The sequence below is a fragment of the Xenopus tropicalis genome, chromosome 6, assembly GCF_000004195.4.
Source record: "Xenopus tropicalis strain Nigerian chromosome 6, UCB_Xtro_10.0, whole genome shotgun sequence".
Taxonomy (NCBI): Eukaryota; Metazoa; Chordata; class Amphibia; order Anura; family Pipidae; genus Xenopus; species Xenopus tropicalis.
Window position 1 is genome coordinate 121,821,825 of NC_030682.2, and position 17,275 is coordinate 121,839,099.

Sequence of the window (17,275 nt, forward strand, 5' to 3'; positions counted from 1 at the left end):
TGCAAGTGTGCTGCACCTATTGATACAGGGCACTGAGGGATCCCTGGAGTGACTGCCGGGTCAAGAGGTGGTGGTAACCCCTGTGTGAATAGGTGCAGTAGTGCCCAGTTTGGAACAGAAGGCAGGAAGGCAGTGGTGCTGGGCACAAATAATGCAATGAGCCCGAATGTCTGTTAAAAATCTATTTCTATGTAACTTTTTAAACAGCACTTGATTATTATGAAAAATGTTGGTAATGGTAATTTTTAAACTATTAGTAACTTGAAATGCAGATTGATTTGTAAATCACCATTGTTTACAGTATTTAATAATTAATATTTTAATATTTACTGAATAATCATTATTTCTCATGGTTTAATTAGATACCCAAACCATCCATCACGTTCAACCTATTGCCTATATATAAACTGCCTAACTAGTTGATCCAGAGGAAGGCAAAAAAAACCATCGGAAGCCTCTCTAATTTGCCGCAGAGGGGAAAAAATTCCTTCCTGACTCAAAGATGGCAATCGGACCAGTCCCTGGATCAACTTGTACTAAGAGCTATCTCCCATACCCCTGTATTCCCTCACTTGTACTGAGAGCTATCTCCCATACCCCTGTATTCCCTCACTTGTACTGAGAGCTATCTCCCCTACCCCTGTATTCCCTCACTTGTACTGAGAGCTATCTCCCATACCCCTGTATTCCCTCACTTGTACTGAGAGCTATCTCCCATACCCCTGTATTCCCTCACTTGTACTGAGAGCTATCTCCCATACCCCTGTATTCCCTCACTTGTACTGAGAGCTATCTCCCATACCCCTGTATTCCCTCACTTGTACTGAGAGCTATCCCCATAACCCTGTATTCCCTCACTTGTACTGAGAGCTATCTCCCCTGCCCCTGTATTCCCTCACTTGTACTGAGAGCTATCTCCCATACCCCTGTATTCCCTCACTTGTACTGAGAGCTATCTCCCATACCCCTGTATTCCCTCACTTGTACTGAGAGCTATCTCCCATAACCCCGTATTCCCTCACTTGTACTGAGAGCTATCTCCCATACCCCTGTATTCCCTCACTTGTACTGAGAGCTATCTCCCCTACCCCTGTATTCCCTCACTTGTACTGAGAGCTATCTCCCATACCCCTGTATTCCCTCACTTGTACTGAGAGCTATCTCCCATACCCCTGTATTCCCTCACTTGTACTGAGAGCTATCTCCCCTACCCCTGTATTCCCTCACTTGTACTGAGAGCTATCTCCCCTACCCCTGTATTCCCTCACTTGTACTGAGAGCTATCTCCCCTACCCCTGTATTCCCTCACTTGTACCGAGAGCTATCTCCCATAACCCTGTATTCCCTCACTTGTACTGAGAGCTATCTCCCATAACCCTGTATTCCCTCACTTGTACTGAGAGCTATCTCCCATACCCCTGTATTCCCTCACTTGTACTGAGAGCTATCTCCCATAACCCTGTATTCCCTCACTTGATAAGAATCCATCCAGCCCCTTCTTAAAGTTATATAATGTATCAGCCAGCACGACTGATTCAGGGAGGGAATTCCACAACTTCACAGCTCTCACAGTAAAAAATCCTTTCCAAATATTTAAACGGAATCTCCCTTCTTCTAAATGGAGTGGGTGCCCTTGTGTCCGTTGGAAGGACCTACTGGTAAATAAAATATTAGAAAGGTTATTATATGATCCCCTTATATATTTATACATAGTTATCATGTCACCTCTTCTCCAGTGTAAACAGACCCAACCTGGCCAGTCTTTCCCCATAACCGAGACTTTCCATACCCTTTACCAGCTTAGTTGCCCTTCTCTGGACCCTCTCTAACTCAATAATGTCCCGTTTGAGCACTTGAGACCAAAACTGAACAGCATATTCTAGATGGGGCCTTACCAGCGCTCTGTACCTTGGCACTTCTATTATAAAATTCAGTGAGGAACAAATTAGCTTTGTGCTTGTTTATATTTAAAAAGCTGAGCATGATTGGTGCCTTTAATGGCCAAATCTTATTGAGAATTAGTTTAAGCACAGCGATTGTGCTTAAGAACTTTTTCAAATATGGCAGAATTTAATATTTACCTACAAATAAGCATTTCTCTACATTCAAGTACACCACAACTTTGGTATTGGAGATAATAGGTCTCAACAGTTTTATATTTGCAACTTAAATTAATACTATATTTGCGTACAACAACCATGCACAGTGTCCCATCTTGTGAATATTTGTGCCCAATGTGCATCTTGGGATTCGCAAAGAACAGAATGATGGGGAAAGCAATGGAATATTTAAGTGTTTAGAGGAAACCCTGCACAATACAACCATATGTAAATAGATATGGGCTATGCTATGTCTATAAAATACCCACAGGTTTTGCATAGATAATTTGGTTCTCCCTATTTTAGGCCATTATTTTTAAGGGATAATATAGTTTGTAAAGCAAATATGTGCTGTGTACTAATAAACTATTTATACTGATAAATTAAAATTTTCTTCCTATGTCTTTTAGCATTCTCCTGTCTCTAACAAAATAGAGCAGGGAGCACATTGCTCACTCCCCCAAAGCACTGAATGGTGCCTGCCTTCAGCAGTGCTGTATTCACAAGGGGCTGGAGAAGGACATGTAGGTGTTACTTCCTGGCCGTTTGCCCTGTAACCAGTGTCGGACTGGCCCACCAGGATACCAGGAAAACTCCCGGTGGGCCCAGGTGTCAGTGGGCCCTCCTGCTCCAAACCATTTGGCCTGCTTCATGGTCATTCCTTATTTCTGAATGGGAACACAGAGGAGAAATAGATGGAAGAATAGATGCTAGCATGTAAATAAAAGAGACTAGGAGAATAAAGAGGTTGGGCGAGAAAAGGAGGAAAAATAATTTGGAGAGTGGGCCTAGGGTCTCAGGTTTTCTGTTGGGCCCCTGAGGTCCCAGTCCGACACTGCCTGTAACCACAGCAACTTTTATTTTTGTTGATACTCACGGTAGAGTACTTGGCACCATCACCTCAATTTAATTAGCGGCACTGGTCCAGGGGCACCCTCAGATGCCACTGGATATAGTGTAGATCAAGATAGGGTTCGTTGGAGATAAGATCATAAGAGAAGACAGTAAGGGATGGGTAGAGCACAGTAAAATGATTTTTAGTAGTGGAAGGAAAGAAAGGCAGTGTCCATGAAGGTCAAGGAACAGCTAAGCAAAAGCCAAGATCAGGTGTAGGCCAATTATATATAGAAAATGTAGGAAATTGACCAAAACGTGTTAACACAATTTTAATATTTCTAATTTGTGAAAACAAAAAGTCCAATCTTTTTAAAAAATTTCTGTGAATTCAATAACGTTTGAGATCTTTAGCAGCTGACAAACTAGATATTCAGTACAAAAGTATTTTTAGAAAATCAGAAGTCCCATTTATTATTGGACTATTTTGCCAGGTGTTTGAAAAAGATATTTTAACCTAAACTAATGGTCGCTAGTGATGAAACAGAAATATGCAAAACTGGAAAAAATTCACAAAAACCAAAACACATCGCCTGGACAGCTGCTAAGGTAAATGGAGATTTTAGGCGCAAACTTCCCTGAATTCCTTTTGCTTTGCATACAAACGAGGGAAGGGTCTCCTCACTCACAATGCTTTTCCTTTGAATAAGCTTATTCATCTTATCCTTTGAACTTGTTGCTTAAAACATATTCCCAATATATATTCCACAGCAATCTAAACAGAAACTTAGTACAGGTATGGGACCTGTTATCCAGAATGCTCAGGTCCTGGGGTATTCTGGATAAGGGATCTTTCCGTAATTTGAATCGCCAAAACTTAAATCTGCTAAAAATCATTTAAATATTGAATAAACCCAATAGGCTTGTTTTGCCTCCAAAAATAAAAAATGATTGGTGAACTTTGTATAAAATACTAACGAAAAAAGCTTTAGCTCCTAGTTGTTGCTCTGTGCTGCAACCAAATACAACTGCAAAAATCCAAAAAGTAGGAAAAAAGCTTCAACAGATTTACTGCAAACCATTTATTGTGGGTAGTACCCACAATAAATGGTTTGCAGTAAATCTGCTGAAGCTTTTTTCCTACTTTTTGGATTTTTGCAGTTGTTTTGCCTCCAATAAGGATTAATTATATCTTAGTTGGGATCAAGTACAGGTACTGTTTTATTATTACAGAGAAAAAGGAAATATTTTTTTAAAATTAGAATTATTTGCTTATAATGGAGTCTATGGGAGATGGCCTTTCCGTAATTTGGAACTTTCTGGATAATGGGTTTCTGGATAAGGGATCCCACACCTGTAGTTGCAATTACATATCATTTACTAAAAATTTTCTGAATGTCATTTGCTGCTCTGATAAAAGTGCAAACTCCTTACAATTGATTTGCTATTGATTGTACTAGTTTAGTAGTAGTGCTGGCAGTAAGTGAGAGTAGTGCTATAAAACTGGGCTATATTGACAATAATTACACTAACTGGCCAATTATAGTCAAATTAAAGCAAATATCCCTCCCTGCTATTTCAGTGAAAGAAAGAGGCATTGAGAATTTTAACTGGCAATTCTTTGATGGTAAAATAGATAAAATTATGAATATTTACAATATGTCATATTAAGTATAGCAGTATTGTTTTGGGAGGAAAAAAAAAAGTCACTTTTTCAGCCTCGTATAATTGAACATATTTATTTGAACTCATGAGACCACAGGGGTGATTTATAAAGGGATCATTTATGTCACCAAGGGGGCAGGGCAAGCAGGTGTGAGTATGTAAATATCAATGTATGGAAGCGGAATTGGGACATAGTAAGATAGCGGGCAGGAAGGCACATAGAAAGGTTTGGCCCATACCTGCCCCAAACAATGAAAGATGTGTGAATGCTGGTCCCGTGGGTTCCTGGCCGACCCACACATCTCTAACAAGCAGCGCCGAGTGCAAGTATTCGGATAGACAAGGAGGTTATGTTGACACAAATACCTTTAATTCATGGGATTTTTTGTGCAACTGACTGCAGCCAGCAATGTTTCCTCTAGGCTGTGCTCTTGTCTGCACTCACACAAATTTTGCGGCAAGTGCACACAAAGAATTTTGTGCGAAAACCCCAACTTTTTCATTTATTCTATAAGTTTAAAATGTGCACATAAAATAATTTTTTTGTGTACATAACCAAGAAGGAATTAGAGGGAACATTGGTGGCTAGTTTAGCAGCCCTGCTACTGGTTTTGTAAAAAGACCACTTATTTTTATTTCTGTTCTGGTAAAAAAATAACAAGAGCCTGAGAGGCCCGGGCCTAGGGTGACAAAGATTATGACAGCTGTTGGAATCTCCCGCCTAGTCCCTAGTGCAGCCATTCAGGGTGGTGGAGCGAGTGACCAGGAGGAGCGGGGGTGGGTTGTTGGCAGTGGTAATGCAAACTGCCTGGGGTGCTGGATTTGTGGCAAATTTTGTGAGAAAATTAGCTGCTCCTTAAAAAAATGACGCACATCTAAAAAAATTGTTGTGCAAGTGATTTTTTTCTTATTTGTGCGACAATTTTTTTTTTTTATGCATGTCATGTTCCCCGTTTCATGAAACACTACTCATTTGATATAATTTCTGCCTTGCACTATTGTAGTCCAGAGTTCAATGCTGGCATGGACATTAGTGAGTGGGTTTCTTCCCACACTCCAAAAATTACCCATACAGGCAGAAAAATAACTAATGTGATAGGGACCCTAAATAATGATTTTTCACTTGGGCAGGGACTGATGAAAAATCCTTGTAAAGCGGAGAATAAACTTGTCTGGAAGCTTGTTAATAAACAAGCACCTCGACAATAGAGAAGTGCTCAAAGTGAAAATAAATAAATGATAGAAACTGTAGTAGTGTAAATAGGACACAAGGTGGCTTCAGTGTGGCTTAGTGCACCTTACGTCAGTGAGACGTGTTTGAGAGGGGGCACATATACATAATTCTCTTTGCAAGTCATGTCAGATTGCCTGCTAACTTCCACTATACCTGTGTTGAGTTTATTTAACACAATGTACTATAAGCTAACAATGTAGGTAACATTTAAGAAAATTTTTATTAAACTTACTTAACCATTCCTTTAAGAAAAGAATAAAGAATATTTAAGTTTGCATCATAGTATTAGAAAAATCACTTTTGTGTAAAATGTGATGATTTTAGTTACACAAACAAAAGTAATGAGCATCATAAATAAAAGCATCATTATAAAAGGTGTGAAAATATTTTATAAAATAAGGAGAGGCATTGGTGGTGGGAAGGTGGCCACATATTCGCATTTTTGCTAGGATTAGAATAGATAAAGAATAAAATACGTTGTATTAAAAGAGACCCCCCCCCCCTCCACTGAAATTGAAAGACCAAAGCTATATTAAAGAGGGCATCTAAAAGGGCTCGATTGTTTTGGTTGTGGGAAAAACTTTATTTTTTTCTTGATTTATTATGTCACAAAACCCCAACAAATCTGAATGCATACAACCATGAGATTGTGTAAAAGTCAATGGCAGGTGTCCCTTTTACAACTGGATGATCTTTCTTTACTTTTCTCTAAAACCTCTATGAAAAAGTTGTAGTTTTCCATGACTTTTCATTCATGCTTTTTCAATTCGGATCTTTTGATACCTGACTGACATTCATGATAATTGGTTTAGTCATGGTTTTAAAAAACTAACTAATAAATCCCCTTATTACAGGTACAATCCATAATTCTTACAAACATTGTAGAACATCTATCAATGAACCCTTGGGAAAGCATGCAATAAAACTAAAGCCACATCCCATTATGGACTGCCTGCCATGATGGCCACACAAACCAAATTACATTGAGTGGGCAAGTAAAGCAGGCTATCTCCTAGTACTCATGCTTGTTTAAGACCTAACTGTCAGTTATTAGATGCATGAACCCAGGCCTTAGGTGTCAATGCCTGGAAGCACTTCCCCACAAGTTGTGGCAGGGACAAATGGCAGGAAAACAGAACGTCTATGCCCAATAATACAGGTATGGGACCTGTTATCCTTAATGCCTGGGGTTTTCCGCATAAGGGGTCTTTTCCATAAATTGGATCTCCATACTTTAAGTCTACCAAAAACCAATTAAATATTAAATAAACCCGTTGGTTTTGCCTCAAATAGGGGTTAATTATATCTTAGTTGGGATCAAGTACATGGTACTGTTTTATTATTACAAAGAAAAATTTAAATTATATTATTAAAATGGAGTGTATGGGACGTGGCCTTCCTGTAATTTGAAGTTTTCTGGATAATGTATCCTATACCAGTACCTTCACAACAACACTTGACTTCCTCTTCCTACACTGCCTAACTTCCTCTTCCTACTAGAGATGTAACGAACTGTTCGCCGGCGAACTAATTCGCGCGAACATCGGGTGTTCGCAAGTCCGCAAATTCGCGAACTTTTCGTGATGTTTGCAATTTGGGTTCGCCGGCACCGAAAAAATCGCAAAACTTACGATAACGTTACAAATGCTCCGAAAAAGTCGCAAAACTTACGATAACGTTACGAATGCTCCGAAAAAGTCGCAAAACTTACGATAACGTTACGAATGCTCCGAAAAAGTCGCAAAACTTACGATAACGGTACGACTGTTCCGAAAAAGTCGCAAAACTTACGATAACGTTACGAATGCTCCGAAAAAGTCGCAAAACTTACGATAACGTTACAAATGCTCCGAAAAAGTCGCAAAACTTACGATAACGTTACGAATGCTTCGAAAAAGTCGCTAAACTTACGATAACTTTACGAAAGCGCTGGAAATTACGAAAAAGTCGCAAAATTACCGATCATTTCGAAAAACGGCGTGTGTCAATTTTTCAGAGAAGTTTTTGCCCTTGATCCCCCTCCTGCATGCCACTGTCCAGGTCGTGGCACCCTTTAAACAACTTTAAAATCAGTTTTCTGGCCAGAAATGGCTTTTCTAGGTTTTAAAGTTCGCCTTCCCATTGAAGTCTATGAGGTTCGCAAAGTTCGCGAATATTCGCAATTTTCGGCGGAAGTTCGCGAACAGGTTCGCAAACTTTTTTTTTGAGGTTCGCTACATCCCTACTTCCTACACTGCCTGACTTCCTCTTCCTACACTGCTTGATGTACTTTTCCTACCTGGCTTCGGTGTCCCTCATGCCCTCTTATCCCTGTCAAGACTTTCTCCCCCACACCCTGCTACCTGTCCGGGAGCCCCTATCTCTTTCACTTCCTCTGCCTCCAAGATTCTGTTAATGTTAATTATATGTTTATCTAATTCTCTAGCACTTTTGCCATCCATTATACAAATGTTCCCATAGTATAAATGCATTAAAAGCTATATAAATACAGTTATTTTCACAAACTACACTAGATACTATAAAAGTCTATAAAAAAAAAAAGATATTTTTGCAATGGCCCAAAACTGGCATGTAATGTTGCACGGTTCCAGGTAATACCAGGTACAAAGGTCCCTGTCATTAACAAGCAAGACTAAATAAACACACTGTAATATGATTACTTTATTGCTTTGTGTTCGATTTACGTTTTTTTATTGCACTACTAATGGGTGTAGGATTAGCTATGAAAGAGTACTGAGAATATAAAAATAAGTTGCAAACAAAATTGTGTCAGCATATCCCATTGGTTGTTTGCCACACAAGACTTAACTGATTTTTTATATTTCACTAGATAAAGTTTATATGTTTATCATGTTGTGCTGCCTCTTCATAGGTTAGTGGGATTACTGATACCCATACACTGCCAGAGCTCATGAATCTGGTGCAGCTAGAAATCAGGTTTTCCACTAAACATTTTGCATAATATATCAAGGTTTGTCCTGTTTCAGGGGGCTTGGGCAGCAGGGCCTGGTTCCTCTATAGCTGTAGAGACATCTTCCCTCTGTAGCTGCTTTCGTACCTTAACAGGTACGTATATTTCATGGAAAAATCTCAGACAAAACAATATATACAGGTATGGGACTTGTTATCCAGAATGTTCGGGACCTGGGATTCCTGGATAAGGGATCTTCGGTTATTTGCATTACCATACACTTTAGTCTACTAAAAAAAATCATATAAACATTAAATAAACCCAGTATGATCAGAGTATGCACTGTTTTATTATTTCTACAACTGTTGAACCTATGTTATTTTCATATATGTATTAAAAGTAAAGTACAACGTACTAACTACCAAGATGCCCTAACCAGCAATGTTTTATAGGTACTATGTATTTCACATGATAATTTTTCAAATAAAAAAAATTTGAGTTACAAAAAAAAAATAAACCCAGTATGATTGTTTTACCCAATTTGCAGTAATTATATCTTAGTTGGGTACAAGTACAAGGCACCATTTATTAAAGAATAATTACTGAATAATATTTCCCTGCTGAATTCTCAGAGAGATTTCTTTATTTTTACCATTGTGATCTCCATTTAGACTGACCTATGAAGACCTTGGTTTTATGTTTGATTTATTTATTATCGAACAGTATTCCCCTTAAATAATATCACTGCTTCCCATTGAGGTTTATGTTGGTTTATTGGGCACCTGTTAAGGAGGGGAAGCTGCAGAGCTGCATGCAGTTAGATGGATTGATCATGCTACCCACCAGTTATCCATCTTATCCGTCACTCCTACTCTGCCCAACTACACTGCCAGTCCCTCCAGTCAATCAATGTTACATGCATGGTAAACTCCCTATTTTTAATAACAAAGGTCTACCAAGTAACTTAAGATATATGCTTAAACAGCATTTTTATGGGCATTTGCTTTTTGCAGTGCAATGAAATAACAAATGATGTAAGATATTTTGGAAGTGTTTTTCTGGAGATTTTACATCATTTTCTGTAAATTAAAGGAGTAACCCCTTGCCTTACAAACATGTACAGGCATGCCGCAAGGCTGTTCATTGGTTAATGCAAGAAACATAATTTCATTACACATAAGACTATTGACTGAAAGTTTTGCAGTCAGGAAGGAAAACAGGGCAAGAAAAATCCCCAAGCCCTTAAAGGAGAACTAAAGCCTAACTAAAGACGTAGGCTAGAAATGTTGCACATTATATTTTGGGCTTCTGTACCAGCCCAAGGCAACCACAGCCCTTTAGCAGGGAAGATCTGTGCACCCAAAGACGCCCCCAGTAACCCCCCATCTTCTTTTCTGCTGATTCCCTGCACATGCTCTGTGCTGCTGTCACTTACATGAGCTTAGGGAGCAACTCATTATATACTGTATATATAGAATATGCTGTATAATATAGAATATAAATGTCACGATACAAGGCTGATTAGAAAATAATACAGATTATAAGTAAATGGCAGCTCTAAAACCAGCGCATTCTGCATCAAATTGCAATAGTCAGATCTGTAGCATCAGTGTCTATGATGGGCAAACCTCATTTTCTGCTTCATAATTTACAACCCCTAAGCTTAGCTTCTCAATAGCTGCCCAGAGCCCACTGAGCATGTGAGTGTCACTGACACTTTTAACAAAATCCAAAATAGGGAGCTCCTTTGACAAATTTGAGTCTTAAGTCCTGCATGATTACAACTATAGAGATGGTCAATGTAAATAACATGGCATTTCTAGCTGTATTTGTTCACAATGTACTGCAATTCTTTAAAACAAAGCTGCTATATGTCCTTGGGGGTAACATGTATCCATTATATTAACGATAATATCAATGATGATTTTTTTTTTAAAAGAACCATACAAAAATGTTACATCAGCAAGCCCCCCTTTTATTACAGCGGTGTTGGCTTGTGTTCTGCTCTTCACTGTGATTTCTGGACATGATTAGATCTAATGAGAAAACAGTACAAGTTTAATAGTCTTATAGATAAGATAGAAAAAAGCTCTAGCTCTAATCTGTAGCTGATAACAGTGCTCATTTTGTTAAGCATACAGCAGTATTGCTTTCATATTTGTCACAAAGAAGATATGTACTGTACATAGAACCTACAAACCTGCTCTTTATATGTGTGTTTGATATAATTTGCCACAATAATGAAGAGTAAGGATGGTATGGATATTGTTGACCATAAAAAACACTGGCTCTCCAGTAAGCCAATGCTGAGTGCTGCTCACAGCAACTATGCAGGTTAGATTGTCTCGTCCTACAAGAGCTGGGGCCAGCTATATATTTTTTTTTACCAAAAATCATATATATTTTATACAATTTAAATCAAATAATTCTACTCTGAAAATGATTTCTTTGTTTCCTGTTATAATAAAACAGCACCTTGTGCTTGATCCCAACTAAGATACAATTATTCCTTATTCAAGGCAAAACACTCCTATTAGGTTTAGTAAATGTTTAAATTATTTTTTAGTAGACTTATGGTATAAAGATCCAAATTACAGAAAAATCCCTTTCCCTTACTTAAAAACCCACATTCCCCAAGTATTCTGGATAACAGATCCCATATCTATATATATTAAGTAATTGCTTGTTGGGGCTTCTGCACTCTTACAACAGGATACATAAAACATTTAAAAATTAAAAAGCCCAGTGGAATTATTTTGTCCTAAACATGGATATAAACTAGTTTAGTTACCATCAAGTATAATGTACTGCACAATTGAAAAAAGAATTGTTGCACTTTGATGCCTTTTGGATAAGTGGAGTCCAGTTTATAGATCGAACACCTGTACATATCAGAATATTGGAACAGAACAGATCAGTTCTAAATACCCCATCTATTTCAATAACTAGAAAGCTACTTTTACACCTATTAAGTATAGGTATAGGTATCTAGTATGTTATATTTTTCAGTTCAGAAACATACTTTATTAGTGTTGAAATAAATTTGATATACAACGTATACACAGCACAATTAATGTGTCAATTTGGTTTATATCTGCAAATAGACAAGCTGAACATAGACAAGGAATTCTTTGCCTTTGTATTATACATGTACACATGTAGCCTGCCCTGCTAATTACAAATTATGGCACTGTGATATCTATAAATTACTTAGTTTAACGTTATTATGATTTCAATTCACTTGTGGTGCCACATTTCCCCAACCTTTGCTGCCAATGGAATGCCTTCATTTTAAATGAAGTAGTCTCTTAGGAATCAGAAATAATAAAAGTGCAGTCCCTGCACTTTCCTCGCAGTCAATTGTGAGTAAAACGACCACTCAGTCCTTCCTGGCTTCCATTTCAAATGGAGCACCGCTGTGCCTGTTGGAGCAGGTCACTCTTAAATAAGATCAGGGCAACTGTGCCCTATTTGAGACAAAGTGCATGTGCAGTTAAATAAATTTGGATGAATCAGACACAATTGTGGTAGGAGCAGTGCAGTTGCGTCAAGAGTATGATGACTGCAATGACTCCGGAATTGTAGGAAAAAACGCCGCATTGTGGAAAGAAGAACATGGTGATTGCTCTAAATTGCACTTTGCTCAATGTATACACATGCCTTATATTTGCTTTAATAAAACTCATACATGGGTCACAGGATTATTACACACAGCACTATGTACTAATGTTTTAATATAAAAAATATTTGTTAATCACCTGGGATGACCCTATGTCCAAGTAATACAAATCATAAACATATTGCTGTGGCCTTTTAAACTGCCCATGTAAATAGCCTGCTTGATGGACCAATGACTTCATATACAGTACATTTGAATACTCTTCTTTTGTTACCCTGCATTTTTACAAAGCTATGGGGCAGATTTACCATCATTTAATCTAGGAAATTCTGAAGGATTTCTGCCAAGCTGAGTGTAATCCTATTTACTAAACACTTTCCCAACTGTCAGGAAGCTTAATCTGTGTAGTTGACTGCAGTTTTTGTAGTCAAACACCATTCTGTGTCATAGGCTATTAGAGCTGAGGGACAGCCTTGAGTTATAATACCCTTTTAAAATGTTCATTTTTGTTACAAATTAATGTGGGGATTAACAAATTGAATGATCTCTTTGAATTGAAAGAAAATGGAAAATAGTGTTGTGTTTGTTGTTTTTTTAACCAAGCATTAAGCATTGTTCTTGCTTAGGATAAAAATACTACACAGGAGCTTACAATCTCAAAACAAGAGGGAGAGAGACATTAAGTAGTTGGTCAAAACTGTAGTGTAAGCATATAGTGAAAATCAGTGTCCCAGTAGCTGGTATATGTGTGGGAGAAGAAGGGTTGGGAAGGTGGTCTCAGTAATGACAGTTTAGATTAAGGTCAGTGATCCTAGGAGTGTCTAACGTGTTGCCCAGGCTGATGGGCAATTAAAATTCAATGATACAAAACATTCTTATACTAAATATTACTGCTGCAACCAAAAAATAGTTTGTTTGCAGATTCCGTTTATAGAAATAATATTAAAAAAACATCTAAATAATTCCTGCTCTTTGGTTCTTACTGGGCCTTTTGATAACACAACCAAAATTATGAACATAAAGAACCCAAGCACTTTTACAATATGTTTCCAATGATAGCACTCAACTATATGTTATCACTTGACCTCCTCATTAGGTGGATTGAGGCTGATTTAAGCCATCATATTGTTGCTGGTGTGATATTCCCAAACGTTGGTAATGAACTGTAGCCTCTTGCTATTATTACTATGGATATTATGACAGCACAAGTGCTGTGTTTGTTTGTTGTCACTATACTGATTATTTAGATTTGTGCAGTAAAATACTAGGATATTTAATTTCATTGCTACCTTCATCTCATGCCAGATTGCACCATGCAGGGTTTCTAGTACATAGTTCATAGTCTTTCTATAAAATTAGGCTACAATATCCCCTCTCATGTCACACATCACATGGTGCACAACCTTCACTTTCGCTTTGGTTTTGGAACTGGAAAACACAAAAAGCATAATTTTTCATAAAAAAAATACATTTTCACCATGGTAAGGAAAAAGCAAGTGAAAGTATTTTTTGCCCATAAAGGCTGAAAACGCACTTGAAGTCTTGTGACCCAAGGAGATTAGTTGCTGCTACTTCTAACTAGGGAAAATCAGGCCTTGGTAAAGATGCTTAACTTGCAGTGTTATTTCTGACAAAATGAAATAATAGCAACAGGCAAAGGAGCAAAAGAGAAGTTTAGATGTTCAGTGAAGCCTGGATATCACTTAGCAGTGGTCAGCATCCTAAAATGTGAAATTCACAGTAAGAACTGTGAACTGGATAAAGATGGCCATATTGATCATATTTAGTTGGGTTGCTTGACCATGCTGCCTGATGACCTGGGAATGTATAGTGGGACAAGGTCAGTTTCAACAGACTGCCATCCTGTTAGAACACAAATAATCTGTCCAGTTTCAGAATGTTATCTGTTGACACACCATGTTGGCGGGTCCATGGTGCATTGGCAGATAAGGTAGAGAAGTGGTAACCACAGCTCCTCTTCACTTGCTGCAGTTCCAATCCATTGGGCTTTCAGCTAGAATGTCTTTTTCCACTGTTGTACATTATAAGAGCTTAAAACACACAGACACCACTTGAAAACAAAAACACATTCTCTGACTCCCATAGAATGTAGAGTGAGCACTCTCAGGTGGCAACAGTAATGTAATTACAGGAAGTAATGTACAGTATTACCTGTGTTAAGTTATCATGGTCTATTTCAAATCAAATAGAAAAGAACATAAACTTGTTTCTGAATATTTCATGCAGTTGTTAAGCTTGAAGGGAGATGCTCTGAGATATATGGTAGCCAATTCCTGAGCACCCATCATATCTAGCTTATCACAGGCAGAACAGATGGATATGATGCGAGTGGTCATACACATGTATGTATTACATTGTTCTGTTCAGTAGGGCTTGTTTATGTCCGCAGATATAGTGGCAATTTATGCCTTATCAAAAAGTGAGTTACATCTAAAACCACTTTCATTAAAGGTATTTGCGTCCAAATGCACTCTGAGTGCTTCCATATAGTTGTTCTCAGTTCTCAATGGTTTTAGTGAAATAAAATATTACCACAGGAGCACTGATCAGAAAACAGACACTGAAAATAAGGTTTCTAGAAAAATCTTGAATTTTACCCTTAATGATAAAACAAAGTTTAAGAAGTTGTCATTTTTTTGCCATGGTGATAACTATATAATCCATTAAAGCTAACATGAACTTTATTATAACAGAATTAGCTGTTCTGCATCTATGAAACATTTCTCTTTACAAAAAACAATATAACCCACAGAATGCCTGATAAGAGCATTCACCGTACATTCCAAGACTATCACAAGAATTACCTCAGAGTACCATAAAAATGAAGGCAAAGGAGAATTAAGAAGCACTCTCCAAGTCCCTCCCACAACTAAGATTTAGTTGCAGGGATTTATCAATCCCACACAACTCACCAAACTGAACTGAGAGCACTGCATGGCCAGTTGCTCAATTCCATGTTAAGGAATGAAACTTTCCACGACAGTACTGGAGATGGACATGGCCAACTATGGTGAGGTTTTAGATCCAACCTACACATCTCTGGAATTCGAAAACATGCAACTGCTTTACAATGACAGTGGTAAGTTGGTTTCAAAGTGATACTTGACAAAAGACTACGGATTTATGTTATATGCTTTAATCCAACATTATGGCTTTCTACAATGTGCTCGTTTTCTCATGACACCCTATGAACACAACATTGTATAAGAATATTTAAATACTAACGTTATTTATATAATATACTTTTCTACGTAGGTTAAAATTCTTAAAGAGGACTCAGGATTCCATCCCTAGCTTGGACTTTGATGTAACAGAACAAGAGTATCCTAAATAAAGCTGATACAGAAGCAACGACTGACTAACTGTAATTGTAACATATATTCACATAATAGTGCTATTGAACCATTCAGCCTGCACTGCACTATCCAACTTATTTAAAGTGTTGGTTAGACAGTTAAAGGTATGAAAGGAATTGTAGTGATTTATAACATTCTACAAATTAGACATTTAGTGCTCTATAATGGCGTATAAGAATTGTAAAGTGTGCATGTAGAAAAGGCTGTTGTTAACACATTTATCCCTCTGCAGGCTAATGGTTAGCCATCAAACCCACTAAATATTTATCTTGTGTAACTTTTTAACTATTGGTTAAATTTTAGAGGTTTGTTCTGCGTGCACTTCTTGGATGATAAGAGCTTATTCTTAGTGCATGACAAGAATGGGAATTTATTGCTCTTTTGTGACGGTATGATCATTTGTGTGTCATATTAGTTTAACAGGGTTTATTGAGTGCTTATGTTCCTCTGAAGGGAGCAGTTGGGCTTTAACCTGCTCAAGAAGCATTAGCAAAGTCCTTCCCACAATCCACAAAAATGTCAGAGGATGAACGCAATTAAATTTCTAACAGAGATGGAGGGCTTGGGTGGTGTAGTGCTGCTGGAATGGAATGAGAATTTTAATGAATGTTCCTCCTTTGCTTTCACTAGAGGAGGCACATATATATATTTTATTTTGCATTTCTTCAGTCATTAGGACTAATAAATGTAGGTACTAAAGCGCACAAGTGCAGTTGCCAGTAGTAGTGCCAATGCCAACCGATCAGGCCTTTGCTTTTATTTAACAACTTGTGGCAGACTGTTCAAAATGAATTACTAACTGCCTGCTGCTATTGGCTATTTGACTGCAAAGGTTTTCTGGTAATGAATTGAAATTCTAAGATTCTTTGTGGCTTTCAGTGCAATATTCTGTATCATTTAACAGTAGTAATCAATAACATTATAATAATTTGGGAGGTATATAGTGATTAGAGTCTCAGTTCCAATGGCCACCTTTGGATCAATTTGAAAATAATAATCAAATGAATGTATTCATCTATAGTATAAGGGCAAGAAAAGCTACAGATAAAGTGAGATATAGAGACTCGCCCACCCAGAAATGCTTATTCTACATGAAAACCAGGCCATTTTAGAACCAGATACATAAGATGGCATGGTCTTTTTAGCACCATGAATTGATTAAGTTAGGGAATTAGTTATACAAAGGGAAGCTGTAGGTTGCAATATGTTACACTATTTGTATAGCCTTAAGTATAAGTCATCATGTAAAACCCATTTTAAATGTATATTAAATTATTCAGGGGTTCAGATCTATCCTAGAATTGACTCCCCACCATCCTACTTATTAAAAAGTAAACATGCTAACCCAGTAACAAATAGTCTGGTTTGCACTTGTGTCTTAGGGTGATGGCCCACAGGTGATTAGTCGCCCTTGGTTAACTTGGCTACCATGGGTGGCTTATCTCCCAGAAATGGTTTTCCACTGACAATAAAGTGAATTACTGGTGGAAAGGCATATGGAGATTAGTTGCCTGCATTAGTCAAGATTTAAACATG

The 17,275-nt window shown here is 37.7% G+C and overlaps 1 protein-coding gene across 2 annotated transcripts in view; it reads left to right on the plus strand.

Annotated features, from left to right (window-relative positions):
* hnf4g (hepatocyte nuclear factor 4 gamma) overlaps positions 1–17,275 on the plus strand; it is a 47,626-nt gene that overhangs the window by 9,354 nt on the left and 20,997 nt on the right. Inside the window, exon 1 of one of the 2 annotated variants that reach the window (XM_002939588.4) lies at positions 15,270–15,462. The exons of the other annotated variant lie outside the window; for it this stretch is intronic. Coding sequence (XP_002939634.1) covers positions 15,348–15,462 — 115 coding nt within the window. The 5' untranslated portion in view covers positions 15,270–15,347. Of the gene's footprint in view, positions 1–15,269; positions 15,463–17,275 lie in introns of those variants that run through there. 2 annotated transcript variants of the gene reach the window in all.